This window comes from Paroedura picta, chromosome 3 (genome assembly GCF_049243985.1).
Source record: "Paroedura picta isolate Pp20150507F chromosome 3, Ppicta_v3.0, whole genome shotgun sequence".
Classification (NCBI taxonomy): domain Eukaryota; kingdom Metazoa; phylum Chordata; class Lepidosauria; order Squamata; family Gekkonidae; genus Paroedura; species Paroedura picta.
Window position 1 is genome coordinate 171,187,529 of NC_135371.1, and position 27,184 is coordinate 171,214,712.

A 27,184-nucleotide genomic window follows, 5' to 3' on the forward strand; every position below is an offset into this window, starting at 1 on the left:
TCCACGCCACTTGCAAGCCTTTCTGCCCCCTGGCTAGCAGACCTTTCGGCATTAATAGGCCCTCGGTCATGTGAACGGCTCTTTCAGAGCAAGTCAAGAAATATAGCCCGGTTCTCTGTTGCTGAGGGACTCCCGGGTCTTCGGCAAAAGTCCTTATCACTTCTGCAGTATGAGATCTTTTTAACTCACTAGCTTTTTAACTCACTATTGCTTATGCTTAGGGCTGATCCTGCGCTGAGCAGGGGGTTGGACTAGATGGCCTGTGTGGCCCCTTCCAACTCTATGATTCTATGATTCTATGATTTAGGATGCTTAGGGCTGATCCTGCGTTGAGCAGGGGGTTGGTTGGACTAGATGGCCTGTGTGGCCCCTTCCAACTCTATGATTCTATGATTCTATGATTTAGGATGCTTAGGGCTGATCCTGCGTTGAGCAGGGGGTTGGTTGGACTAGATGGCCTGTGTGGCCCCTTCCAACTCTATGATTCTATGATTTAGGATGCTTAGGGCTGATCCTGCGTTGAGCAGGGGGTTGGACTAGATGGTCTGTGTGGCCCCTTCCAACTCTATGATTCTATGATTCTATGATTTAGGATGCTTAGGGCTGATCCTGCGTTGAGCAGGGGGTTGGTTGGACCAGATGGCCCCTATGGCCCCATCCAACTCTATGATTCTATGATTTAGGATGCTTAGGGCTGATCCTGCGTTGAGCAGGGGGTTGGTTGAACCAGATGGCCTGTATGGCCCCTTCCAACTCTATGATTCTATGATTCTATGATTTAGGATGCTTAGGGCTGATCCTGCGTTGAGCAGGGGGTTGGTTGGACCAGATGGCCTGTGTGGCCCCTTCCAACTCTATGATTCTATGATTCTATGATTTAGGATGCTTAGGGCTGATCCAGCATCGAGCAGGGGGTTGGACTAGATGGCCTGTGTGGCCCCTTCCAACTCTATGATTCTATGAGTAACCAAAGTGCTGATGGTTTTTGTCACCACTCCAAGACATCATAGTGAGGGGCGGTATGTAAATTAAATGAAATGAACAGGGAGGGGGGGGGGACTGAGCATTCTTTGCCCTTTTCACTGTCCTGAGTAGAAACTCGTCAGCTTTTCGTTTTCTTGTATCCCTCTTCCCATGCTGAAATAAGGCACTTTCACCTCTGATACTGAAACGTGTTTATGAAGAAACAAACTTTGACGCCAGTGATGATTTAAGACCAACAAAGTTTAATTCTGGGGATAGGCCCACTTTGAAGTATGCATGCTCACAAAAGCTTATACCCAGATTTAAGCTTTCTTGGTCTTAAAAGATGCCATTGGATCGAACCTTCATACTAAACCGTGTTGGTGTGACTTATACGAAGCAATCAACACACTGGTGAACTTTGTGGCCTAACGGTGGCTCTCCAGACATCCCCTGCTAGCATAGCGCTGGCAGGGGCTCATGGTCATTGAAGTCCACGGACATCTGGAGAGCCAGTTTGGCCACTTCTGCTTTCGCCCAAGGCTGGAGACACGGCGTGGCTGCCCTCTGCTGGGGAATTGGAGGAATGAAGGAGTTGGTTTTTATACCCTGCTTTTCACTGCCCAGAACCTCTTGTGGCGCAGAGTGGTAAGGCAGCAGACATGCAGTCTGAAAGCTTTGCCCATGAGGCTGGGAGTTCGATCCCAGCAGCCGGCTCAAGGTCGACTCAGCCTTCCATCCTTCTGAGGTCGGTAAAATGAGTACCCAGCTTGCTGGGGGGTAAACAGTAATGACTGGGGAAGGCACTGGCAAACCACCCCGTATTGAGTCTGCCATGAAAACGCTGTGAAGTATTATCATGGCTGTGACAAGCCCAAGCTCACCCAGCTGGCTGCATGTGGAGGAGCGGGGCATCAAACCTGGCTGGCCAGATTTCTTATCTCACTACATATGCTGATCTCATCCAGTCCTTCTGTCTGCTTTCCTAACAATCCCCCAGAAGGGTCACGGTCCTGTTTTATTTGCTTTGGCATTTGGGATAACGGAATTGAAGAGTGGTTTGTAATGTAACATAATCATAGAATCCTAGAATAACAGATATGGATGGGGCCTCCTGGATCATCTAGTCCAACCCCCTGCACTGTGCAGGACACTATCGCTCATCCACTGTAACCTGCTACCCCCTTGAGCCTTTATAGCCTCTCCGTCAGATGGCTCTCCAGGCTCTTAAAAAATTTCCAAAGATGGAGAACCCACCGCCTCCCGAGGAAGCCTGTTCCACTGAGAAACCGCTGTCAGGAAATTAATGGTAAAATGTTGTGTGATTTAGAATGGAAGACTGAAATGTAATTCTCAAATGTGAGGTCAGAGCTCCACACTGCCGGTCACTCATGGGGTTGCCTCCACGCTTGGATGGGGACGAATGGAGCGTAGTGACAGGTTCTCTCTTAATTATGGGTTTCACAACTGTGAATGCATCTGTCTATTAATCTTTAATCTTGATGTCTTACTTCTTGGATGCTTTAGGATGCTTTGGGCTGATCCTGCGTTGAGCAGGGGGTTGGACTAGATGGCCTGTATGGCCCCTTCCAACTCTATGATTCTATTTCCTTTACTATGTTCCCTCCCTCCTAGAGTTGAACTCAAACATATAACAGTAAACATCTTCATTATGCAGTGTACTAATCCATGACCTCTGAGCCTCTTGTGGCGCAGAGTGGTAAGCGACAGAAATGCTGTCTGAAGCTGTCTGCCCATGAGGTTGGGAGTTTGGTCCCAGCTTGCTGCTGGGGGGTAAACAGTAATGACTGGGGAAGCCACTGGCAAACCACCAAATACAAGTCAGGGCTTGGCTTCCGAGACCTTAGAAGTTGCATGACCACACCTGGAATACTGTGTGCAGTTCTGGAGGCCTCACTTCAAGAAGGACGTAGATAAAATTGAAAGGGTACAGAGGAGAGCGACGAGGATGATCTGGGGCCAAGGGACCAAACCCTAGGAAGATAGGTTGAGGGACTTGGGAATGTTCAGCCTGGAGAAAAGGAGGTTGAGAGGGGACATGATAGCCCTCTTTAAGTATTTGAAAGGTTGTCACTTGGAGGAGGGCAGGATGCTGTTTCTGTTGGCTGCAGAGGAGAGGACGTGCAGAAATGGGTTTAAACTACAAGTACAACGATATAGGCTAGATATCAGGAAAAAGATTTTCACAGTCAGAGTAGTTCAGCAGTGGAATAGGCTGCCTAAGGAGGTGGGGAGCTCCCCCTCACTGGCAGTCTTCAAGCAAAGGTTGGATGCACACTTTTCTTGGATGCTTTAGGATGCTTAGGGCTGATCCTGCGTTGAGCAGGGGGTTGGACTAGACGGCCTGTGTGGCCCCTTCCAACTCTATGGTTCTATGATTCGATGACTGCATCAGACCCACTTAATCTGTTCTCTCAGAAGGCGGGATGTAAGCGGCTCACAGCTTAGCATGAGTTTTGTGTGGAAATGACTGTTTCAAAATCTGTGATCTGTTTCTTAGATGGGGTTCTGGGCGCGAAGCCATATCTTCAGAGTTTTTTTTCTCAAGCGAGAACATTGCTGAAATGGTAAAAAGGAAATGCTCAGGCCTATTGTTCAGGAGTCGGTGCCATTAACGGAGCAACATCACCAACATAATTAGAGAACAATGCAAAAAAGGAAAAGACGATGGTAAAGCAGAATTGCAACCCTCGGGAATAACACAGTGGAACACATGGCGTACAATAAACAGTGTAATATACCTAGACTGCAAAACAATGGGAAGGAAGTTTTGTTGACTGGCTATACGTAAGTGCTTCTCCAAAACACCGCATACGCACACATGCTCTCTCTCTCTCTCTGCTGAATTCGTCCCAGTTTGGACTTTTTAAAATGGGGAGCAATCTCCCTTTTGCCTCACTTGCCCTTTCTCCCTTCCTTCATGGGGGGAGTACATCAGGTCCCAATTAAACCCATTCCAATGTGCAGCCAGGAAAGTAAATGGTCAAAGTGAGGTGCATGTTTGGAGGGAACGTCTGCGTAACGATTCCATGTAAGTTATAGAATGTTCAATGTAAACTGCGCAGAGCTGCAAAGAAATGGGCGGTATAGAAATCCAAACAAATAAATAAATTATAGTATATAGTATATATAGTATATAGCAAAATTATAGTTGCTTACATCCTCTTTTTCAGAGCCTCTTGTGGCGCAGAGTGGTAAGGCAGCGACATGCTGTCTGAAGCTGTCTGCCCATGAGGCTGGGAGTTCGATCCCAGCAGCCGGCTCAAGGTTGACTCAGCCTTCCATCCTTCCGAGGTCGGTAAAATGAGTACCCAGCTTGCTGGGGGGTAAACGGTAATGACTGGGGAAGGCACTGGCAAACCACCCCGTATTGAGTCTGCCATGAAAACGCTGGAGGGCGTCACCCCAAGGGTCAGACATGACCCGGTGCTTGCACAGGGGATACCTTTACCTTTACCTTTACATCCTCTTTAAAATAGTCATCTGTGTGACTGAACAACCTGAAACCACTGTCTGTAAGGTACACCATCTAACACGGAGGTCCCCAAGATGGCATCCATGCGTGCCCACCAACACCTTCCTTGGTACCAGCCAAAAAGAGCGCAGGGCGGGAGCAGCTTTCCCCCGCAAACCTTCTGATTGGTCGCTGTAGATTTGTTTAAAGTGTTGCTTTGGTAGCAGCTTCTACCACCAGCACAAGGATCTTTCACTGAAGGAACGCTGTGGCATCCATCTTGTGCCTGGCTCCACCCCCTGTGGCAGCCATTTTTGTGCTGTGCCCACCAGGCTGTGTCATCTCTCAACCTCAGATGGAACACAAGGTCTTTCTGATTTCAGCAATCGGCCCAAACGTTCACATACACACACCCTGTGACTGAAGATGTGATCCTGTCGCACAAACAACAAGGCATCAGCATTCTTGGGCAAGACACAGGATTTTTCTCCTGTTTTTATTAAACACAGGCTATTTGCATAGCCTGGAGAAGAGCCTAAGGACTCCCTGGAGAAGAGCCTAATGCTGGGAGCAATTGCGGGCAAAAGAAGAAGGGGACGACAGAGAATGAGATGGCTGGATGGAGTCATTGAAGCCGTCAGTGCGAGCTTAAATGGACTCCGGGGAATGGTAGAGGACAGGAAGGCCTGGAGGATCATTGTCCATGGGGTCGCGATGGGTCGGACACGACTTCGCACCTAACAACAATTTGCATAGCCACAGTTCAATTCAAAGGTGCTTTACAACAATAAGTGGGTAAAATGAGACGATTGCATCCTTTTTAAGGAATCTGTCGCAGGGTTCGGGATCCGAGGACTGTAGTTTATAATTATCCTCTGTGGAAAGCAGGGCATTGCATTCAGAACCCCCCCCCCCGATGCTCCCTGGGTTTTGGCCTCTGGGTGACCCAGAGATCCTCTAGCCTGACCCAGCACGGCTAATCATATGTACGTGTGTTTGGGGCAGTGATGGTCTGTCTTCGTGGTGCTTGGGGGACACAGTGGGAGGGCTAACCCCTTTGGTGGACCTCCTGAAGGGCCCTGGGTTTTGGCCTCTGTGTTGGCCGGGAGGGGCCGCTGGCCTGCCTAGCAGGGCTGTTGTTGCCCCTGGGAGAGGGCCAGGAAAAAAAACATGCCTTCGGGCTCCAGGCGGGCTCCCTCCCGCTCTCGCTCCTTCTGCCGCCAGGCCACGCCCCCGGGCCCGAGTTCCAGGTCTCGGCGGGAGACTTTCAAGCGCCGGCCGGGAGAGAGGAGGGGCGGGAGGGGCGCAGTGAGCGGAGCCCTCTAAAAAGTGATCCCCGCCAACGGAGGGCGGGGAGCGGCAACGCGGGAGACCCCCCGGGAGCGCCAGGCCCTCCGCCGGCTCCGCTTCCCGCAGAGCCCCGGAGGGGAGACCGAAGACGGGGCGCGAACCCGGGAACGGGCGCTCCCTCCTCGGGGAAAAACTGCGCGCAAAATGGCGGCCCAAAGGGCCCCTGCGGTCGCGCTCTCCTCGCGCCTCGCAGCGGAGGCCGCGGGAACTACAACTCCCGAGAGGCCTTGCGACCAATGGGGACGCGCCAAGCGGCGGAGCCCGCGGCCTCATTGGCGGGCGGGGAGGTTGAAAGCTCGCCGCGCGTGCCGAGTCGGCCGCCTCGAGGAGCGGGGAAAGAAAAGGGCGGGAAGGGTCGGGGTTCGCCCCTGAGGGGAAAGGCGTCTGAGGGCCACGTTAACGAGCCAGTGGTGGACCGTCATGGCCAAGCAGGGTCCTTGTAATGGGAAGGCACCCCGCCATTCCAGTCACTCTCTGAAAGGAAAGGGGTGCAATGCACCCCTCCCCCTCACTCAATCAAAACCAGCAGCTCCTTCACTAGAATTGCAGTGGGAAATCTGATGCTTGTTTCGTCGTGGGGTGGGTGGGTGGGGGACAGGCCAGGAGGGAGAAGCTGTTTCTGGGCTGTGGGGAGAGGGGGGGAGACCTTGTCCTGCCCCAGGGGATTTCGGCTTCTGCCCTCAAGCCAGTCACCTTCAGCTATCACCTTTTCTCTCAAGAAGAGTTGGTTTTGCACCCCGCTTTTCACTGGCTGAAGGGGTCTCAAAGGGTCTTACAGTCACCTTCTCTTCCTCTTCCACAGGTACTCTGTGAGAACAGCTCTAACAAGACTGTGACTAGCCCAAGGTCACCCAGCTGGAGGAGCAGGGAACCGAATCCAGTTCTCCAGATTAGAAGCAGCTGCTCTTAACCACTACACCAAGCTGGCTCTCTGAGTTGGCTTTGTACCCTGTTTTTCACTGCCCGAAGGAGTCTCAAACCTCTAACCGGACTGTGACTAGCCCAAGGTCGCCTAGCTGGCTGCATGTACACCAAGAACACCCAACCCCTAAATTTCACAGTGCTTCTGAGCCAGGCAGACCCTATGCTTTCCCTTGCAGTGGGGTGGGGCTTGAACTTGGGTTGCCCAGCTTGGAATCTGGAGGCTGGTTACATAAGGAGACCCACCATTCAACGCATATGGGGAACAGTGTCCCCTCTTCTTATTTTTCCTATGGAGCAGAGCAGTTCACATCCAGAGTGGGGCTTCCTGGGTTGATGAGTGGTTTATAGAGGCACAGAACTTGGTCTCAGATGTGTGGCCAAGTGGCACAAGCTTGCAGACTGCCTGAACCAGAAAGAACAGGTTTGAGTCTGGGCAGTGCAGAATCGAGCCTGGAAAAGGGTAAATACATTTCTATGTTTTAAAAACAGTCACAACTAATCTGTTTTGAAGGACTGCCCAAGGAACAGGAAAAACCAAAGATCCTCTGGGGTTGGCTCGGCTGTCGAAGAGTGCTTGCCACCTTCAGGCAGCAAAAGAGAGCCATTGTAGCCATGCAGATTATGACACCCACCCACCTCTGGAAATATTTTTCAGGTTTTCCATCCTAATTCTGACAAATTAGCCTCTGGGGTGGGAGTTATGGACTAAACCGAGGAAGAAAACACAGAGCCACTTTTCTTTCAGAGAGTAGATGACAAGATGCCAGCCTCTTCTTAATTTTTTAATAGCCAGATTTTTTAATTACCAGAATGGCTTTATAATTGCGAGTTTATTTTTAAATAATAAATGTAGGAGATCCTTTCCTCTGGCCCCAATGACTGATTCTGTGTCATTTGGCGCTATCAAGGAGTGTATCTTGGGCCGGGATCCTTCCTGATATAATCTCTCTAATTCTGCTGGTTGCATGTCTTTTGATTTTAGCAGATAAGGCAAGCAAGACAATATCTCTGATTCAGCTTTATTATCTTCTCTCAGGAGGAATAAACGTTTGTCATCTACGGTCACTATGTGGACGCAGTCTCTAAAGGACGAGTCTTGGGACAGTGCAAGTTTCTGGATACAAGGTTTTGTTTTTGCTTTCTTGTTTAGTGGGTTTGGGCCCCACACCTATTGTGAAAATCTGCCAGCAGAATTGACTTTCGCATGACATGAGTCACCTATACTGGATCAGGGCATATATGTACAGGTTTCTGTTGAGTTCCTGACTTCTTACCAGTATCAGAGCTTACCTACCAGGGGAGTGTTATCTCTCTGCTGTGACATTGCTCATCTTATGAGTAGTGGATTTTCCTCAAATGCCACACATGTACCTGATTTCGATCAGGCCCGTGGCATGCATGGAGAATTTCCCAGCCTGCAAATTCCCAGTTATTCTGTTTGCTAATCCCCTATGAAAGTTGTTTATTCCAGTGGCCTATCACTACATCCTTTAGCAGTGAATTCCATATTTTAATCGCTGTCTGCGTAAAGTGGTATTTCCTTTTTTTCTATCCTGAACCTTCTGCCCTTTAGCTTCATTGGATGCTCTTGAGCTCTAGTATTTTGAGAGCAGGACAAAAAAGTTCTCTTTGTTGATTCTCTCCACCCCATGCATATTGATTATATGAAGTCCCCTATAAATGGTCTCTTTCCTAAAACCGAAAAGGCCCAGAATCTTCAGCCTTTCTCATAGGGAAGGTGCTCCAACCTGCTAATCATATTGGTCTGTACTTTTTCCAACTCTGTGATGTGTTTTTTTGAGATTCAGGTGACTAGAACAAGTATTCCAAATGAGGCCAGACCCTAGATATGTACAAGGGCATTATAATATTGGTTGTTGCATTTACTAATAATCTTGAACGTAGAGTTTACCTTTTAAACTACAGCAGCATACTGGGCTGACACTTCCATTAAGCTATCCACTATGACTCTCAAGTTCTTTTCCCCTCTCAGTCTTGACAAATTTGGATCCTGTTAGTATATACCAGAAATTGGGATTTTTGTCCCAGTGTGCATCACCTTGAAGATATTCACGTTTTTAAAAAGGGGAAACAGGCAGGTGTTGAAAGATTTCTTCATTCATATTCTCACTTTCTCCCCAATGCAGATCCAAAGTGACTTACGTTATTCTCCTCCCCATTGTATCTTCACTCCATTGTTGGCCCTCTGGGAGCTGCATGCCCTGCGGGAGCTTCCAGCATTCTACAGGGCCTGCAAAACAGAGCTCTTCCACCAGGTCTATGGTTAAGGCCAGTGCGGCAAGGAAGATCTGTATGGCCCCCCTTCCAGGATAGAGGGATGTGAATGGCAGCTGTGAGCTCCATCTGTGTCCCTCTTCCCACCCCCCACTCCCCGTGAGATTTCTATTGGAGGAATGATAGTGCTTCAAATTGTTATTTCCGCCGTATCTACTTTTTGTACTGTGACTAGCTGAATCTATGTTATGTTTTATGTCTGGGGTTTTAATGGGGGGTTTTATTGGGATTTTATTCAGACTATTGCAACCCGCCACGAGCCACTTGGGAGTGGCGGGTAATAATTTGAAATAATAATAATAATAATATCCTAATAACCCTTTTGAGGCAAATGTGTGAGTGGCCAAGAAGATTTATGGGAAATTGATGATTGGGGCTGGAAGTACGAACAAGAATCTGGTGGCATCTTAAAGGCTAAAAAGATTTATTCTGGTATAAATTCATCCCTGTGAAAGTTTATGCTGCATAAAATCTTGTTAACTATCAAAATGCTCCATACTCTTGTTTATTTCTGCTTCAGCAGGGCTCTTCCTCTACAGTTGGGAATGTGCTTGCAAAGCTGTGTTACTGGTGGATGCCTGCATTGTAAAGGAAAAACAAGGTATAAAACAACATTAATTCACACTAAGAACGAAACGTTGCAGTGGAAGGCCTCTGTTCCAGCGGCCCCTAAAGGCAAAAGTCTGCATGGCTTCAGCTGGGGGGGGGGGGAATCCACAGCCTTGCAGATTATCTGCTGCTGGGCTCTGCCATTGGCCAGCCCATCCGTCCTTCTCCTCTGCCTCCTGCTCCAGCATCACTTGCTACCGAGCAGGACCAGAAGGAGGGTAGCAATTCCTGTCGCCTTGGCTACGGCCAATGGTCCCTCCCCTGCTAACTGCTGCTATTTTGGGCAGCATCACTATCCCAACTGTACTACTGCACTCTCTGCTGCGGCTAGAGCAGGGGTACTTAGAGGGGCAGGAAATCCAAGGCAGAGGACAAGTCAGTGCACCACAGAACAGCTCTGGCGGCGGGGGCATCTTCAGAGGTAAGGCAAATTCTCCCCCCCCCCCTCTTCCCAAGCCTCTCTGTTCCCAGCATGGCGCGGGTCGGAGGATGAGCCGCTCTAATTGGATTGCCCAGTCTCCTCTGCAGGGGGGGAGGATGGGGTAGGCGGAGGTCACGAGGCAAAGGATCCAGGGTAGCAGCTTGTGGGGGGGGGGGGATCAAGTGGCAGTGAAGGTGACGAATAGAGCTAGATCCCAACCAGTGGGAGTGGCTGATAGAAGTGGGGAGAATTGAACGGATGATGGGGAGAGATGAGTAGAAGATGACAGCCTTGCTGGGGGGGGGGTTGATGGACTCATGCAAAGAGGGTAGCAAAGGGTTGGGGCAGGGTGCAGCTTGTCTCCTGTCAGGGTCACGTCTCCCCCCCTCCCTCCCTCCTCATTCGCCTGCCTGCGAATGCCTCCTGATCGCAGCAGTCCCATGGCACCGAAAGGCAGACAGATCGATTCCAGAGAGCAGGGATTAGCCCGGACCTTACTCCAGGGGCATGGCCTTAGCTCAGTCATGGTTGCCAAGCAGGACATGAAGAAGCCATGGAGGGATTTTTCAGGCCGAATCCTAGGCTTCCGTAACTGCTGATTGCAGGAGGGGATGGGCATGCTGATCAAATCTCGGTTAGATGATTTTGGTTGGGGTCTTTTCCATTTTTAAAAAAGAGTTATTTCTCTTACCTCTTGGGAATGGCCTGCTTTCTGAAGAGTTCTCTTTTAGCAGATCCTGACAAGAACCCCTTATTGTTATGGTGGGTCCCAGCTTGCGGGGGGGGGGGGGACTTGTTCCCTGATTTGTGGGAAGGATACAGAGATTTTTTACATGCTGAAATATGATTCAAGATAATGAAGTCCCAAGCAGACTGCAAAGACCTGCAGGAGAAGTTGTTTCTGCGAACTAGATGATTAGGCTAGCAGATGAGATCCAACAGAGATGAAAAGAATTGCACTTTGAAACAAAATAATCCTGTTACACAAACAATGCCTCTTAGTGTTAAGGGAGATAGAAATACTTGAAATCACTGCAGAATTCACAGCATCCACAGAGCTGGTTACTAAAACAGCTCAGAGAATGTGTGGAAGTTCTTGTTCTTTCAGTTCCAGAGTATAAAAGATACAAAAAAATGTGTGTAAGGGGGGGGGGGTTGCTTGATTAAATGTCTTATCTGGATATTCTGTTCATTTTGTATTATTTGAGTTCTGTCCCTACCTGTACAGCATTTCTAAGTACACCTGGCTCTTCAGCAAGTGTTCCATGAGATGAATTACCCACTTTAATTTTGCATGATACAAAATGGACCAGCTGCTGTTGGTATAACTGCGTGCACTTTTGAGGTGAAGAGATCTGTATAACTTGGAAAGGTGCATACTCTTGCATCATGAAAAATAGTTCACATTTGTCCTTCAGATTGTTCAGTGCTATCCTAAATGGAGTTGTACCCTTCTAAGCCCATTGACTTCACCTCTATAATTCCATTTGGAATTCCACTGTGAGTGAACTTACAGCACCAAAGTAAAGAAGAGCAGTGATTATCCCTGTATGTTAGGGAGACATCTAAGGTCATATAGTGACTGTGCTTGAATGAAATATACACCACCTCTTGAAAGCTGGTCTTCCCAAATTCCTCACCTACTCAGTGTCTCCTAGACCTATTGTTCATGATGGAACAGAAAATATTGCAATTGCACAGTTTGGTTCCCCCCCCTAATCGCCATTTAGACCCCTTCTATTGGTAAATATTTGAATACCATATTTGCCGGCGTATAAGACGACTGGGCGTATAAGATGACCCCCCAACATTTCCACTCAAAACATAGAGTTTGTTACAGTACATTACAGTACTATGGGCCACTATAGGCAGCTATGTCTATCCCAACTGAAGTGCACCCGGCGTACAGGACGACCCCCCCACTTGGAGACATGTTTTTCAGGGGGGAAAGTAGTCTTATACGCCAGCAAATACTGTACTTCTCTCTTTGCCTAGCTCCCTCCCATAAAAAAGCCCAGTTGGTGAGTTCATGACATGCTGGTTTTCTGCCTAAGAGGAACTTTATCACTTAAGCAGATAATCCTTGCAGCCTGAACCAGTCAAGTCCAGGGAAGCTTCACCACTCCAACTTCAACTGTAAACCAGGAAATTCCCCCATTCAGAAACCATTGACAGGTGGCCTTCAACTCTTCAGTATGCAGTATGTGCACTGTAAGAACTTCAGAAGAGCCCTGTTAGATCAGACCAGTGGCCCATCTAGTCCAGCATCCTTTCTCATACAGTGGAAACCAATTCCTCTGGAGGGTCAACAACATGGCGTTGAGATGCCGGAGCCTTCCCCTGTTGTTGCCTCTGAATGTTACTGTGACTAGTAGCCTCTAATAGACCTATTTTCCATAAAGCTATCTAATTCCCTTTTAAAGCTTTCTATGCCTGCGGTCATTACCACACCCTCTTTCTGCAAATCCCACATTTTAATCACTCGCTGTGTAACAAAATATTTCCTTTTGTCCATTCTGAACGTATCGCTATAACTTTGTTTCAGTGGGCCTCTATGAATTGTAATGGTTTCCACAGAATTTCCTGACTTGTAAATCAGGATGGGCAGAGCATGCTGCGATATTCTATTTATTGACGTTTCCAACGTGAGTCCGACTTCCTCCAGCATGAAAGCTGTTTTGGTAGACCGGTTGGAATGTACAGAATTTCCCTACCTTAAAATTGCTTATAATATGAGATACAGTCTTTAAAATAAAACAGAATTCTCAACAGAATAAATGTCCAAGGCATGAGTTCCCACTTCAGGGGCATAAACATTTTTTATAACTTGTATTTAGATAATGGTGCTCATTGGAGAGTTCAGAGAATGTCACGGTTAGACCCAAGGCTGGGTGTAGTTATATGGCAGGGGTGGCCAAACAGTGTTCCCCAGATATCCATGGACTACAATTACCATGAGCTCCTGCCAGTAGCCCATGGACATCTGGAGAGCCACCGTTTGGGCGCCCCTGTTAGATCAGTGGTCCCCAACCCCCGGTCCGGGGACCGGTGCCGGTCCGTAGATCAGTTGGTATCGGTCCACGGCTCCTCCTCATCCTCCTCCCTGGGTGCTGCCTTGAGGGCTGCCCTGCCACTCTGCCGCCAGCTCACCTTTGGTGCTCTCTAGCAGCCACCTTGGCTGGGGCTCCCCCTTGGCGTCGTACTGCGCAGCTGCTGCTGACAGCGCCCCCCAGTGGGCGACGGGAAGTCAGGGGCACCGGTGGGAAAGCAAGTGGAGCAGGAGCTCAGGCAGTGGCGACATCCATCGGCAAAAGACTACCCCCCCCCCCGCCCTGGGTCTCAGTAAAATTGTTACGCGTTGACCGGTCCCCAGTGATCAAAAGGTTGGGGACCACTGTGTTAGATGGCTCGTATGTGCTATGAAGGCTGAGCCTTCTTCAGGCAAAGAGGGCAGGCGTGGATATTGATCAGTGAGACTGGCAGGCAGTATGATGGTATGTCTGGGTTGGCCAGGCCTGGGATAAAAATAGGAGATGCACCATCGGAGCCCTAATGCTGATCAAACTCTTCTGTTGTTTTTCTTTCAGTGTCTGTGCGTGCACACTGCTCTTAATCTGGGAGGGGAATTGCCACTCTGGGAATGACGGGAAAGATCTGCAACCGTCAGCACCTTCCACTGATAGATCACTGGACCCAACTCATCATCCATAAAATCAAAAAGACAAGTGGAACATTCTGCCCTGGCTACCCTTGTTCTTCCTCACTGCCTGTTTGTGAGGGCAGAGATCAGCCTTGGTTGCCTATAAAAGTTCTGTAGGGTCAAGTGAATGAACGGCACTGTGTTTATTATTGCTAAAGCTCATACTGAATTGTGGCTTGGCTCCAAGCATGTTTTTCTGCCCAAGGAAAGGTACTTCAGCCAGTAGATGCGGGGCCATGATTCTTTTGCTCATTCTTCCCTTCACGCTGCTGACCCCCCACACCGCATCCTGTGCTATCTCTGGGGTCTGCTGCAGGCAATCTTTCATGTGGAACAGTGCACTGTAGCAAGAGAGGGGGGCCAGAACGTTCCATTTGTCTTGCTGATTTCCACTGGTGCTACTTTGGATCCAGCCAGTGTTAGCATCAGCCAGACAGGACAATCCTACCCAGTGGGTGGCCCTAGTGGGCCAAAACTTGTCCACCCATAGAAATAGCATCAGAAGTGCATGGCTGGCAGTGATTGAGTTTTGTTTGGCCATGCTGATTGCAATTAGAGTTGGTCCCAACCGCCATATTGCCCTGCTGTTTTCCCTGCTGTATTTTTCCTGCTGGAAGCAGGGCTGGTTCCATCGAGCAGATCAGGCAAAGATCTGTGAGTTCCCCAAATCCTGTGAAACCAAACAGCATTCTAGAATTTCTTTCTCTCTGATCCTTTCCCCCTACTTTATGTCAGAGCCCTGCCCTCATCCGCGACAGCCCAGTAGGGGAAGAACATCAGCATCTCTTCCCAAAGGACTGCATGGCCTGAGTTTGTATGTTTTTGAACCACAATGGGAGAGAGGACACCACCAACTTTCTTGGGTCCCATGTCCCCCTAAGCGCAGCAGCCTTGTCCTGCCTTTCTGGCTGCCTACCTGGGATTTCAAAAGCAGGTTGTCACGCTTTTCAGGTAATGCATAAGTAGCGAGATGCAAGTTTATACAGACCTTACTGAAGAAAGCCTCTCCACACATCCTGTGGGTTCAGACCAGTTTGGGCTTCCCGTGAGCATCCTGCATGAAACCAGAAAGGCCTATCGTACAAGGCTGCCTTATTTGTTCGACAGCCAAAGCGGTGGTAGGATTAAAAAGCAGTGGTCTCTGGTCTGGAGAATGCGGTTTATTCCCCATTCCTCCAAATGCAGCCAGCTGGGTTGTTTTGGGCAGTCACGGTTACCTTAGATATGTTCTTGCAGAGCAGTTCTCTCAGAGCATTCTCAGCCTCACCTACCCTGTTGTGGGGAGATGAAGAGAACGGTTTCGAAAGCTGCTTTCGGACGCCTTTGGGGAGTGACAAGTGGGGTATAAAACCCAGCTTTAATTGGAACTTGTTTGAATGTTTATGTCTCCCAGCAGGACAAAGCAAGGCAACCCCTGGGGGCCCTGCGAAGCCCCCCTGTAGGGTGTGGGGGGCACAACTTGGGCCCCCGAAGCGAGATCCCTGGCTGTGCAGACTGCGGGGTAGCCATGGGGGGTGCCGGCCCCCATGTGCATGACTGGGGATCAGAGCGGATAGAGCCCTGTGGCATCAGGTCAGTCCAGCTCTCTGTGCTCCTCCCAAAGAGGACTGGGGTGGCGGGAGGAAGAGTCACCCATTCCCTCGCTATATTCACCTTTTGTTTTCTCCTTCCCGAAGCTGCAATACCCGACAAAGCCCCCAGGTAACGTGTGAAGCTCGTATCCCAGCGACAGAGACCACCCCCGCCGCAGGAGGTGAGTGGGAGAGGGAAGCCGGTTTGGGGGTGTCAGTAGGATGACCTGAGGCCTGGAGAGGATGGTGTTAAGTAGAAATCCGTTTTTAGACAAGGGCTAGGAAATCAGCCCTGCCTGCTCCTTAGAAGGCCAGATCCTGAAGATGAAACTCAAATACTTTGGCCCCCTCATGAGAAGGAAGGACTCCCTGGAGAAGAGCCTAATGCTGGGAGCGATCGAGGGCAAAAGAAGAAGGGGACGACAAAGAATGAGGTGGCTGGATGGAGTCACTGAAGCAGTCGGTGCAAACTTAAATGGACTCCGGGGAACGGTAGAGGACAGGAAGGCCTGGATGATCAATGTCCATGGGGTCGCGATGGGTCGGATACGACTTCACACCTAACAACAACAACAAAGGAAATTTGACCCAATCCCACAAAAACTGAGACCTGGACAAAGGGTTCTTTAACCCCTTCTCTCCCGGTGCCTAGAGTAGAGGTGGCCGAACTGTGGCTCTCCAGGTGTCTGTAGACTACAATTACCATAAGCCCCTGTCAGTTTGGCCACTCCTGCTTTAAAGCATCACTAGCTATGATATCTCTTGCGGCACCTCAGCTGTTAGCGTGTGTACAGACTCAGGTAGCTGAGGTAAGGAGAAGGCTCTGCCCAAAGCCTCTTGCCATTCATGCTAGTGGAGAGCAAGTTGAAGAGCCCTTTGCCTTGGAGAGCGCAGCTAGGAGTATAATGTTGGGGCAGCGGGGTGGTCTCTCTCCTGGGAATGCATGACTTGGGAATGTGCTTATCCACAACTGGGAAATATATTCAACCAGTTGCTCCTGACCGTAAGAGGACATGTTTTTCCTAGACTGATACTAGGATTGTCTTGTATAGAGCTCAACTGTGATGACTACATCTGCTGTTGTTTCTCTTTTCCCCTTGGAGGTCACTAATAAAGGCTAGGAAGCAAAGGAAAAGCCTAGGCAAACTAACAGTGGGTCGGGGGGGGGGGGGGAGTGTTGTTGTTGCATGCTTTAAAATTTACCTGTTGCCTTTTCTGCCCCCAAGTTGTCAAAACGGAGTCCTCTGCCGCCTTAGAATATGGGTAGGTGGTATGTGCTCTAGGTTTACTATTTTAGTGGAGATGCAGCATCTCTGGACACTGCGTTGTACCACCCCCGCCCGGCCCGCTGAAGTGTAACTGCTGAGACTGCAGTTTTTGCCCCTCAAATGCATGAAGAGAGAGGGAAGCCTAGAAATAAATTGGAATGATTCTTCTAGCCAAATAAACATCATGAGAAGTCCAGAGCAATCTTAACCCCCTGAGGGCAATGTACTCTGATCTTCTTCACTCATTTCTTTTAGTTTTAGAGATCTTTTTTTTTCTTCTTGGAAATTATGAAGACATGGGGAGAAAAGCATTTTTCTGGCTTTTTTTTTCCAGAAAGAAACCAGATTTGGGGAGAAAGCTGAAATTCGTGCAATTCTTGACTTTCAGATCAAACCTAGGCTTACTTTGCTGTGTTAAGGCATATACCATTGTACTACATGAGATATTTATGAAAGTGTTTTTGGCATCTGAAAAACAGGACAAAGTTGTAAGTGGAAACCATAAATTTTGAAGCAAACAATAGATTCTTTATTAATTGGACCCTGAAACATGGGTCTTGCAGTCATTGCTTTAAAGAACTACCTGCAGCTTTGGATATTAGGTTATATTTGACAACACTGAAAACCATCAACTTTTCAATAATTAAGGTTACCAGCTCCACCTTGGGAAATACCTGGAAATCTCAGGGGTGGAACCTGAGCATGGTGACGTTTGGAGAAGGGAAGGACTTCAGTGGGGTATAATGTCACAGTCCCCTTTCCAAAGCAGCCATTTTTTCCAGTAGAACTTTGCTGCCTGGAGGGCAGTTGTAATCCTGGAAGATCTCCAGCTACCAACAGGAAGTTGGCAAGCCTTTCAGTAATGTCTCCTGATGAGGCACAGTCCCTCATACTACTTTTAGACAAGGTTAGTCTCCTATAAACATGCTGAACATGTATACAATGTATACCAGAATTATCATTATCTAATAGTTATATTGATATTGATACCGTTCTATGTAAATGAGAGGGGACATGATAGCCCTCTTTAAGTATTTGAAAGGTTGTCATTTGGAGGAGGGCAGGATGCTGTTCCCATTGGCTGCAGAGGAAAGGACATGCAGTAATGGGTTTAAACTACAAGTACAACGATATAGGCTAGATATCAAGAAAAAAATTTTCACAGTCATAGTTCAGCAGTGGAATAGACTGCCTAAGGAGGTGGTGAGCTCCCCCTCACTGGCAGTCTTCAAGCAAAGGTTGGATACACACTTTTCTTGGATGCTTCAGGATGCTTAGGGCTGATCCTGCGTTGAGCAGGGGGTTGGACTAGATGGCCTGTATGGCCCCTTCCAACTCTATGATTCTAAATGTTCCAAAATGTTTTATGTAAACCGCCCAGAGCCATAGGGAAGGGCAGTATAAGTAAGTAGTAAGTAAATAAATAAATATTACAGTTAATAAAAAATCATTGCATTATATACCCGATTCTCACAAAGTATTTTGAGTGAGTAAAACTTTTCCTTAAAAGGCATCTCACTCATTTCTACAATATAAAATATTTCATAGGAATTTTTAATTCAGTGTTTCCTCAAAAATCCATATTTTTTTTCCCCCTGTGGAAAGATTGAGAGAAAAAAAGTCCTTAGGGAAAAAATTGCTTTTTCCACATTTCCCCAGACCTTTATATTTCTGTTTGGGATCCTTTCTCTATCAGAGTCACATTTGTTTGTTGCAAAACATATGGTCATTATTTTGGTTGAACTGAAGACAGCTTCATCGTGTCTTCCCACATGACAGTGGATCACAAGCACTTTTACCAATCCTATCCTTCAGAGGAGAAATACTCTATTATATCATCCTAGAAAAGAGTAAGAGTCCAGTGGGCCATGAGTTTTTGTGAGTCGTTGCTCACTTATTCAGTGACTCATGAAAGCTCATCCCCTGCCACAAATGTTGTTAGTTTTAAGGTGCTGCAGGACTCTTGCACTTTTCAACTGCTACAGACAGACTAACCCATCCTAGAGTCGGTCCCAGATGAATATATCATTCTGAAGGCTCCCAAGGAAGGAGAAAAATACCCAAAATTTTCAGACTGGGGCAAGTATTTCTTTGAATTTACAGGACTCTTATCAGATTTAGAAATCTATCCTCAGACTCTATTCTGTTTTGCAGTCACTGGATATCTTTGATCCCACAACTGCTCTAGGGAGAATATTTTTTTCCTCCTCAATGTTTGAAAGGAACCAATTTATAGCCTTGCATTTTGGTCTTGCAGTCTGTAGCAGCGTACTTCATCTTGGCTAGAGCTGAAATGGATACCTGAAATTTGCCAAAATTTACCTTGTGAATTTTAATTTCAGCATCTGAATTCAAATCATGAATGTTAAATGTTTCCTCAAAATTCACATTATGTAGACTTGCTAGCATTTCTTTTTTGCTTTGGCAGGCATCTTTCTTCCTCTTTATTTACACATGCATCTCCTTAGAAACAACCACTCCCTTGTGCTATCCAAATAACTCACAAAAGATGTTAGTGATACTGTGTAATAGGTCTGAAATTTCACAAGCTGCCCAGTACTGTCCACACCAATGACATGCTTTCAATCAAATGTTATTTGATCTCAAGTGTCTTTATGTGTCAGCTATCAAGTCTAATCTATGGGTTGGATCCAGGGCTGCATATCCACAGGGGCCAGGACTTCCACCCATGAGCATAACTTTCTCAGCTCCCCCCTGTCATAGCAGCCCCAAATACCTCTGTGCTGCTTAGCAGGGTAGACATGGCACCAGGGTGTTCCAGTCTGAAGTCAGAGATGCAGTCAGGACAAGGACCATTCAGGAGTATAGTCAGAATCCAATGTCAGGGCAGGCAGCAAGTAGGAGCATGGTTAAAGGCAGAGCTGAACATAAGGCAGGCAAAGGGTCAAGGCATGGTCCGGAAGCAGTTCAAAGGTCCAACAGGCAAAGGTCAGGTTTCGGAATAGGCCAGGTAGGCCCTGTGCAAAGGAGAAACAGTATTCACAGCCGTTACATCCACACTGACGTGCTGTTGCATACCATTTATATAGGGCACAGCAATCCCCAAGTCCTGATCCTGGAATTACTTCCAGCCATTGGGTCCCTGCATTCAGCTCTCATCCTTCAAAGATTTCCCTCCTTCCAGTTCCCTGTGACAGCAAGCCCATAGGCAAGCACTGCGACTTCTCTCTTTAAATTCTTGTCTTTGCTGCTGTCTGCTCTTCTCTAATGGTATGCATGTTTCAAATGAGCCAGGCACTTGTTTTTCTGACAGCGCTGATGGTTCAGGGAAGAGAGATTTGTTATCAGGAAACAAACTTTCTGTAGGATCTCTCTCCAGAGAGTTTCAGGCTGTTTGCTGGTTGCATTTGGATCCTGACTGATAGAGCCAGATTCCTTGTCTCCTGAAGAGTCCCCCTGTGCCAAGGGCTAACTCCTGACGGCCCCCAAGACCCATTTCTGAGGGAGAAGGGACACCAAGAGCAGGACCTTAGGGGACATTTTAGGGTGCTGAGGGAGGGGAAAGCCGTGAAAGTCATTCTCCGTGGGCAGAAGTCCTTGCACCCATGGAAATGTTGCATTTGATCCCAAGCCTGTGCCTGAAAACTGTTGACAGGTTATCGCTTGCTAACCGTCAACTACCGTCAAATGCTAAAGCATGTTAGCTTCTAAATGCAGTCAGGCACTGAATGCCCATTTGATTAAACCCGTCAAATATCACAGGACATCCAATGCATATGTCACGCATTGGACCGATATTTAGCAAGTGACGGAGAAATACTTGGGAGTGTCAAAATTTGCAAGGGACAATTTGGAAGATGTTTTCTTGGAGCAGATTTCTTTCAGCCCCAGCCTTGGTTGTAACAGGCACTGCCATTCTCAGGCCAGGATCGTTCTCTCTCCCCCACACCTTTCCTTCCTGCAGTGAATGTCGTAGTAGTGGTTGACGGGAACTGCATACTCCAGTATACCCACCGGCAATCACCTTGTTCCTGCCTCTCTGACGGGGAGCCCCTCTTGCCCCGCCGCCCTCCACCAACTTATGGTGCTGTGCCCCCCAGCCCCACCATTCCCCGGGGCCCAGCCTGTGGCCAAGAAGCCGGACCACTACCCTCCCGCAGGATCCGGGGACTCAGCGTCCGCTGTTGTACCAAAGCTTGCCTGGGTGACGAAGAGGATCATGCCGAGCGGCACTTCCACCGGGGGGCAACCTGCAGCCGCCTCACCCCAGTTCCCTTGCCCCGCAGCCCCTCTGGGCCCTGGTTTGGAGTGGGATGTCTCAGCGGGGGCAGACCAGGGGCTCGGGTGGTGAAGATTTGGGACCGACAGAGATGCCCTTTGCTGGAGGAAGGAGACGTCATTGCAAAGGTGAATGGAGCGGACGTCCGGGATCTGAGCCCTGGAGAAGTGGAGACTGTCTTACAAGAGCATACGCGAGCCGGGGATGTGATCCTGCTGGTGGAGAGGAAAGGTAAGAGTCACCTGCAGGACTGGTCTAATTGTTTTTTTGCTACCTGTGTGTGGTGCTGTCAAGTTGCAGCTGACTCATTGCAACCCCGAAAGATTTCAAGGCAAGAGACGTCTAGAGGAAGGTTTTTTGCATACTATTTGTTTGTTTGTCTTTCGATTTATATACCGCTGCTTTTCCTAAGAACTTGTGGCGGTTCACAGAATAAAATGGTAAAAACCAGTAAAACCCCATAAAACCCTCACTGGGAAGGGGACAAGTAACAAGCGGCAACGACATCCAATCGATCAATCCCCTCCCTCCTTGTTTAGCCGGAGGCCAAGTCTTCTTCCACAAGGGAGTGGGTGCAGATCTACCAAACCATGGGCAGGGGTCCTAGTTGGAGTGCCGGGGTTCTGCCCTAGCCTCAACCAGGACTATGAAATGCTCCTGTCCACAATAATTCTACCTCAAGACTCAGTCACCTCACTCACCACCAATATGCATAGATCCAGCCTTTCTCTCTTCTATAACTGGCTACATTCTGGTCAGCCACTGGATGAAAGTCCTGTAAAGCAAGGGATGTCACCCCAGTTGACAAGCATAGTGTAGTAGTTAGGAGTGGCAGAAGCTAATTTGGAGAACCGTGTTTCATTCCCCGTTCCTCCACATGCAGCCAGCTGGGTGACCTGGGGTTAATCACCGTTCTCTTAGAGTTCTCTCAGCTCCACCTACCTCACAAAGCATCTGTTGTAGGGAGATGAAGGGGTGGCGATTGTAAGCAACATTGAGACTCCTCCGGGTAGTAAAAAAAGTGGCATACAAAACCCCCTAGCTCTTCTCAACCCATCATTGCTAGTAAGGGTTTTTCTGTTCTTAAAAAGCATAGAGCTAATGGATGCAAATTGAGTTCTCCAACTGTCTAGACAAACGCTGGTTGATTTATTTGACTAGTTATGCGGCACCAGGAATTTACATGGCATTATAAATAAATTTTATGTCATAAACAAAAAAAAGAGGCAGGTCATGCATCTGTTTTCCTGTTGCACCTCCCTACGGGCTTGTCGGTACAACCCTGCACAAAGTCACTTCCAACAGCTGCCTCAGGCAGGTGAAAAACCACAAATGCCACGAGTAATGCTGTCCAGTTATCCTCTACATATGGAGCCCCTTTGAGTGCTTGGAAACTGTCACAGTTCAAAGTGCCCCCCTAAAAGGTGGTCTGCGCACAACTAATGAGAAACCCCATATATGGGGCAAACAAAAGCAGATCCCCGATCCTAAAGAAAGTAGAGCTGAAATAGAACTTCATCCAACGGCAACAAATGCAATTGTTTTTTAAAGGTTTTCCTGTTCAGTTTTTTATGAAATCAACAATGTGTGATTTTTTTCACAGTTACATGTTGACGTCAGCGTTTGCAGTTTGATTGTTTTACGTCAATAACACGTTCTGTGCAGTATTTTCCTGGAAGCATGCCCCATTGAATAGACCTGAATAGATTTTTAAGACTTGCTTAGGCTTGCTCTCTGCATGAATGATTGAAGTTAGAACAAAATGTGTTAAATGCTACTATATGTCAGTTATTGGCCACTGCCCAATGTTGACTGCTCTATATAAGATCCAATCTGTTGCATGTTTCCTGGCACTGTATGCCTGTTTGTCATTTAATCTGCCCCCTTCCCCCAAAAAAGGGGGAGGCAAATACTGATTCTCACATCCACAGAAAACTGGCAGAGTTAGGGTGCGCACAGGGTTTTTTTTTTAATCAAATCTATAAAGCCCTGCACAGTTTAAATGGTAGGTGTGGGTATATAAACTCTATGGCGAAGGTGGAGGAGTTTCAGCTTAGTTGCCCTAGTTCTCACAGAGAGCGTGGTGTGTAATAGCGTTTGCAAATGTTGTAGGTGGATGTTAAATCAGTACTGCTTGGCCTTCTAAACTTTAAATCAGTACTGCTCGTTCTAAAGTTTAACAACTTTAAGACTCCTTGGGCAGTGAAAAGCAGTGTATAAAAAACAACTGTTCTTCTTCTACCTATTTTCTGTATGTCCTAGAGGCAGAATACAGAATACAAATGCACTCTGTTCACCGTGGTATTAATACCTTAACCTACAGGGCTGTTATGACGATTGCAACAAGATAATGTATGAGAATATGCAACTGAAATTCTACCTCTCCCCCTTATTCCTGCAGGCCACTTCTCCCGGAGACACCCTCACGAAAACTGCTCTTTCAGACGGGAACACCTTTTGCCCGATCCCCCGCACAACAAAGGAGTCCCGCGAGATACACCAAACCCTTGGGGAGGCTCTGCAGGTGACACTCTAGCTGTGACCAGTTTTGTGGGGCCTGAGCCCCGGGACGTCCTAGTGTGCCCAGCTCGCTGTTGCCAGAGGCTGAGGCGACCCCGGCCAGCGGGAGGGGTTGGAGAACCGACGAGCGGAATGGATGGTCCCAAAGAAGAAGACGGACACAACGCCAGTATCATTATGCCACCTGACGGCAGTGGAGCTGGACGTACAGGTGAGATTCTGGTGGTGGCACTACATGATCCGATGTGTGAATATTATGTGCTTCCCCTCGAATTCCAACCATTCCAGACAGAGGTTCAGCCAGTTCCATATAGTTGCATAAATGAATTAATACAGAGCTGGTTGCAATAGCTGGTTGCATCACACTGTCTGTTGACAGCATGGCACAAAAAATAGTCTGGATGGAATATGTTGAGCGGAACATGGGTTTTCCTCCAATATACTGGCCACCTGGGATTGTTATAGGTTGGATAAATGGCACACTGGAGAAAGCAGAAGTCTCTTTTCCACGTGTACCACAGTCCTGATCCATACTGGCCACTGTACATGAGCAGTTGGGTATGATTGTGGTACCTCCGACACTGAGCAGGGACTTTGTTGCTGTTAGGTGTGAAGTCGTGTCCGACCCATCACGACCCCATGGACAATGATCCTCCAGGCCTTCCTATCCTCTACCATTCCCCGGAGTCCATTTAAGTTTGCAAGGGACTAGGGGTGTGCAAAAATGAAAACGTTTTTTGAAGGTTTTGGTATATTAAACCCAAACAAAAAAATTGCAGTATTCCTGAATCCAAATACCAGTTTGCTATTCAGATTTAGTAAATATTTAGTAAATATTTAGTAAATATTCAGATTTAGTCAGAGACCATTATAGGAAGAACTGTCTGAGGAGGAGAAGGATTTCAGCAGGAATAGGATCCCATCCAGCCCACCTTCTGAAGCTGTCTTTTTCTTCAGGAATCTAAGCAAGGTGGGCCCTAGTCAATACTGGGATGGGAGGTCACCAAGGAAGGTGGGCAATGGCAAGCCACCTTAGAATCATGGAATCAAACAGTCCATCTATTCCAACTCTCTGGTCAATAGAGGAGCAGCCTAAAGCATCCAGGATAAGTCTCTCATCCTTGGTCCATCTCTCACTAGGAAAACACAGCAGCAAGAGTCAGACTGCTACCCTCCTGTTGCCCCCAAATTCTTCATCACGCCTCTACTGACCCCAAATTCCTTAATGCCACCCGCCGGATCTTTCCACCCCCCCCCCCCTTGGGGCATACTGCCTACTTTGGGAACCCCTAGTAAGCAGCTTACAATATTATTTTAATTAAAAAAGGTAAAGGTATCCCCTGTGCAAGCACCAGGTCATGTCTGACCCTTGGGGTGACGCCCTGTAGCATTTTCTTGGCAGACTCAGTACGGGGTGGTTTGCCAGTACCTTCCCCAGTCATTACCTTGCCAGTGCCTTCTCCAGTTTACCCCCCAGCAAGCTGGGTACTCATTTTACCGACCTCGGAAGGATGGAAGGCTGAGTCAACCTTGAGCCGGCTACTGGGATCGAACTCCCAGCCTCATGGGCAGAGCTTTCAGACTGCATGTATGCTGCCTTACCACCCTGCGCCACAGGAGGCTCATTTTATTCTATTATTTTAATAGAATGCATTATTCACATGTTTATAAATTGTTTTATGTACTGTTGTTGTTCTTATGTAAACCGCCCTGAGCCCCTGGGGAGGGCGGTATATAAATATAAATAAATAAAATAAATAAATAAATAAATAAAAACATACGACCAAAATTGTAAAATCTTAGTTTAAGACTGCTTTAATTAAATGCAGTTCTCAATAATGCTATCTTCAGTTGCCTTCTAAAGATTGAAAGTGAGGGGCTGGGCACCCCACCCGGGGGAGATGGTTCCATAGTCGTAGGGCTGCCACATAAGAGGCCCCCTACTAAACAAAAATTTTTGATCAGTCAGGCAATCAGGAGGACCACCTTTGATTGCTACTAACAGTTTTAAATTGTGGTTTTAATGTTTTTAATGTAAACCGCCCAGAGCCGTATGGAAGGGTGGTATAAAAATCTTAAATAAATAAATAAAACTACTCTATTTTATTTATACTCCATAAAACACCTGGACCTCCATCAGGAAGAAAGGCAGCTAAGAAATGTTATAAAAGTCAGGTACTGCATGTGCAGGAACCTACAACTCATGTCTGATATTTAACACAAGGTGAGAATACTCCTAAAGTAATGTGAAGTAATTGATCAATTCCCCCTCCCCCCTATCCATTATTTGGCATCAGAAAGCTGATATTCAGTCTGTCAATTTCTGAGCTTACAGGTGAACAGGATTTTAAAGAAATGACTCCAAGAAACCCCTGGGTCATTATAGGTGTGGGGAATGTGGAATCTCCTGTAAAGACCCATCAGTGCTTCTCATCAGAATTCTCAGCATTTTTCGGTACAAGTAATGACTGTCGTCACTTTTATACACCTTTGTGGCTGAAATAAGCCCCCTGATCAAGAATAAGAGTCTCTCCCTTGACACTTTTTGATAGGAAACTTATAGTGTATTTCTGTTTCATGGGCAGGAAGGGGGAGTAATTTGGGGAGGCTTACATTGGGGTTTGTAGGTTAGGGTGATGTTGTTCCGATTGGGAATGTGCATGAAGAAACACCTGTTGCCTGGTTCTACCTTGCATTCAGAAAAGTGGAACAGGAAATGCCAGACAGAGTGTAGTAACCTGGAACCTTTCCATGTACGCAGAACAACAACAGCTCTCTCCTGGCTCTGAACAGGTTAAGGCTTGGTCTTCTCCCCTCCCCTGAAAGTCCTTGGCTTATCAAACGAAGCCTCTGTGCGCAGAGGAATTCCTGAGAGGTGGACGGAGAACAGGCAAGAGGGTCCCTGGAAAAGCAGGGACAGAAGGAGGGGGGAATTAATCAACTCTCTCCTTTACCCAAACTGCGTTCCTCGCTGCTTCGTCCTTCTCTATCTACCTCCTGAAAATGCTGGAGCAAGTCCAGTCCTTCCTGCACCGCATCCAGGATTTCAAGCGTAAATACCTACCTCCTGCCAGTTTTACTTTGTAGTTTTTTGGGGGAGGAGGATTCTACATTCCAGAAATGGGGGAGGGGAGGAGGGGAGCACAGGTGCAATGACGTCTCCCTCTCCCTCCAAAGTGGGGTCGGGTGTGTTGCTCTCTACTTATAACGAGTGGAACTAAGATGTTGGTTTGGGTAGGAGGCATGCAGTTTATTAGGGGGGAGCTAAATATTAAAGAGTGGAGAGTATGTTTGGGAGCAGGTTGACAGCTGGAGCAGTCGTGTGTTGTTCAGATTGGGTTTGTGAGCAGGGATGTGGAATTTCGCTCTGAGTTAGGGAAGAGCCTCTGCTTGGCATGTGGAAAGGACCCAGGTTCAGTCCCCGGCATCTCCAGCTAAAAGGTCAAGGCAGTACGTATTGTGAAGGACTCCTGCCGGAGACCCTGGAGAGCCACTGCTGTACTGACCTTGATGGACCAGTGGTCTGATTCGATATCAGGCTGCTTCATGGGTGGAATTACAGCTCATCTCCGGACTACAGAGATCTGTTCTTGTGAAGAAAACAGAGGTTGGACTCCATAGCATTTTATCCTGCCTGAGGTCTTTGTCCTCCCCAGGCTCCACCCTGAAATCTCCAGGAGTTTCCTGGCCTGGATCTGGCAACCCAGCCCCCTCCATCCTCTGCCTGTGGCCAGGAGGACCTATTTGTGAGGGACATCTGTCAGCCCCAAGACTCCGAAGTCCCTACTTCAACATTGTGTATAGAAGAGGAGTGATCCAGCTCTTTCCTTGACTTCTGCTGATTTGAG

The 27,184-nt window shown here is 47.8% G+C and overlaps 1 protein-coding gene across 8 annotated transcripts in view; it reads left to right on the plus strand.

Annotated features, from left to right (window-relative positions):
• The first annotated feature begins 6,455 nt into the window (after positions 1 to 6,455).
• Positions 6,456 to 27,184, plus strand: part of MAGIX (MAGI family member, X-linked) — a 36,660-nt gene continuing 15,931 nt past the window's right edge. Inside the window, exons 1-7 of one of the 8 annotated variants that reach the window (XM_077329526.1) lie at positions 6,456 to 7,172; positions 7,749 to 7,837; positions 9,528 to 9,608; positions 15,131 to 15,309; positions 15,414 to 15,490; positions 20,502 to 21,047; positions 23,218 to 23,547. In XM_077329526.1, coding sequence (XP_077185641.1) covers positions 15,245 to 15,309; positions 15,414 to 15,490; positions 20,502 to 21,047; positions 23,218 to 23,547 — 1,018 coding nt within the window. In that variant the 5' untranslated portion in view covers positions 6,456 to 7,172; positions 7,749 to 7,837; positions 9,528 to 9,608; positions 15,131 to 15,244. Of the gene's footprint in view, positions 7,173 to 7,748; positions 7,838 to 9,527; positions 9,609 to 9,633; positions 15,310 to 15,413; positions 15,491 to 16,534; positions 16,572 to 20,501; positions 21,048 to 23,217; positions 23,548 to 27,184 lie in introns of those variants that run through there. The other 7 variants (XM_077329521.1, XM_077329525.1, XM_077329522.1 and 4 more) reach the window with 7 other exon arrangements.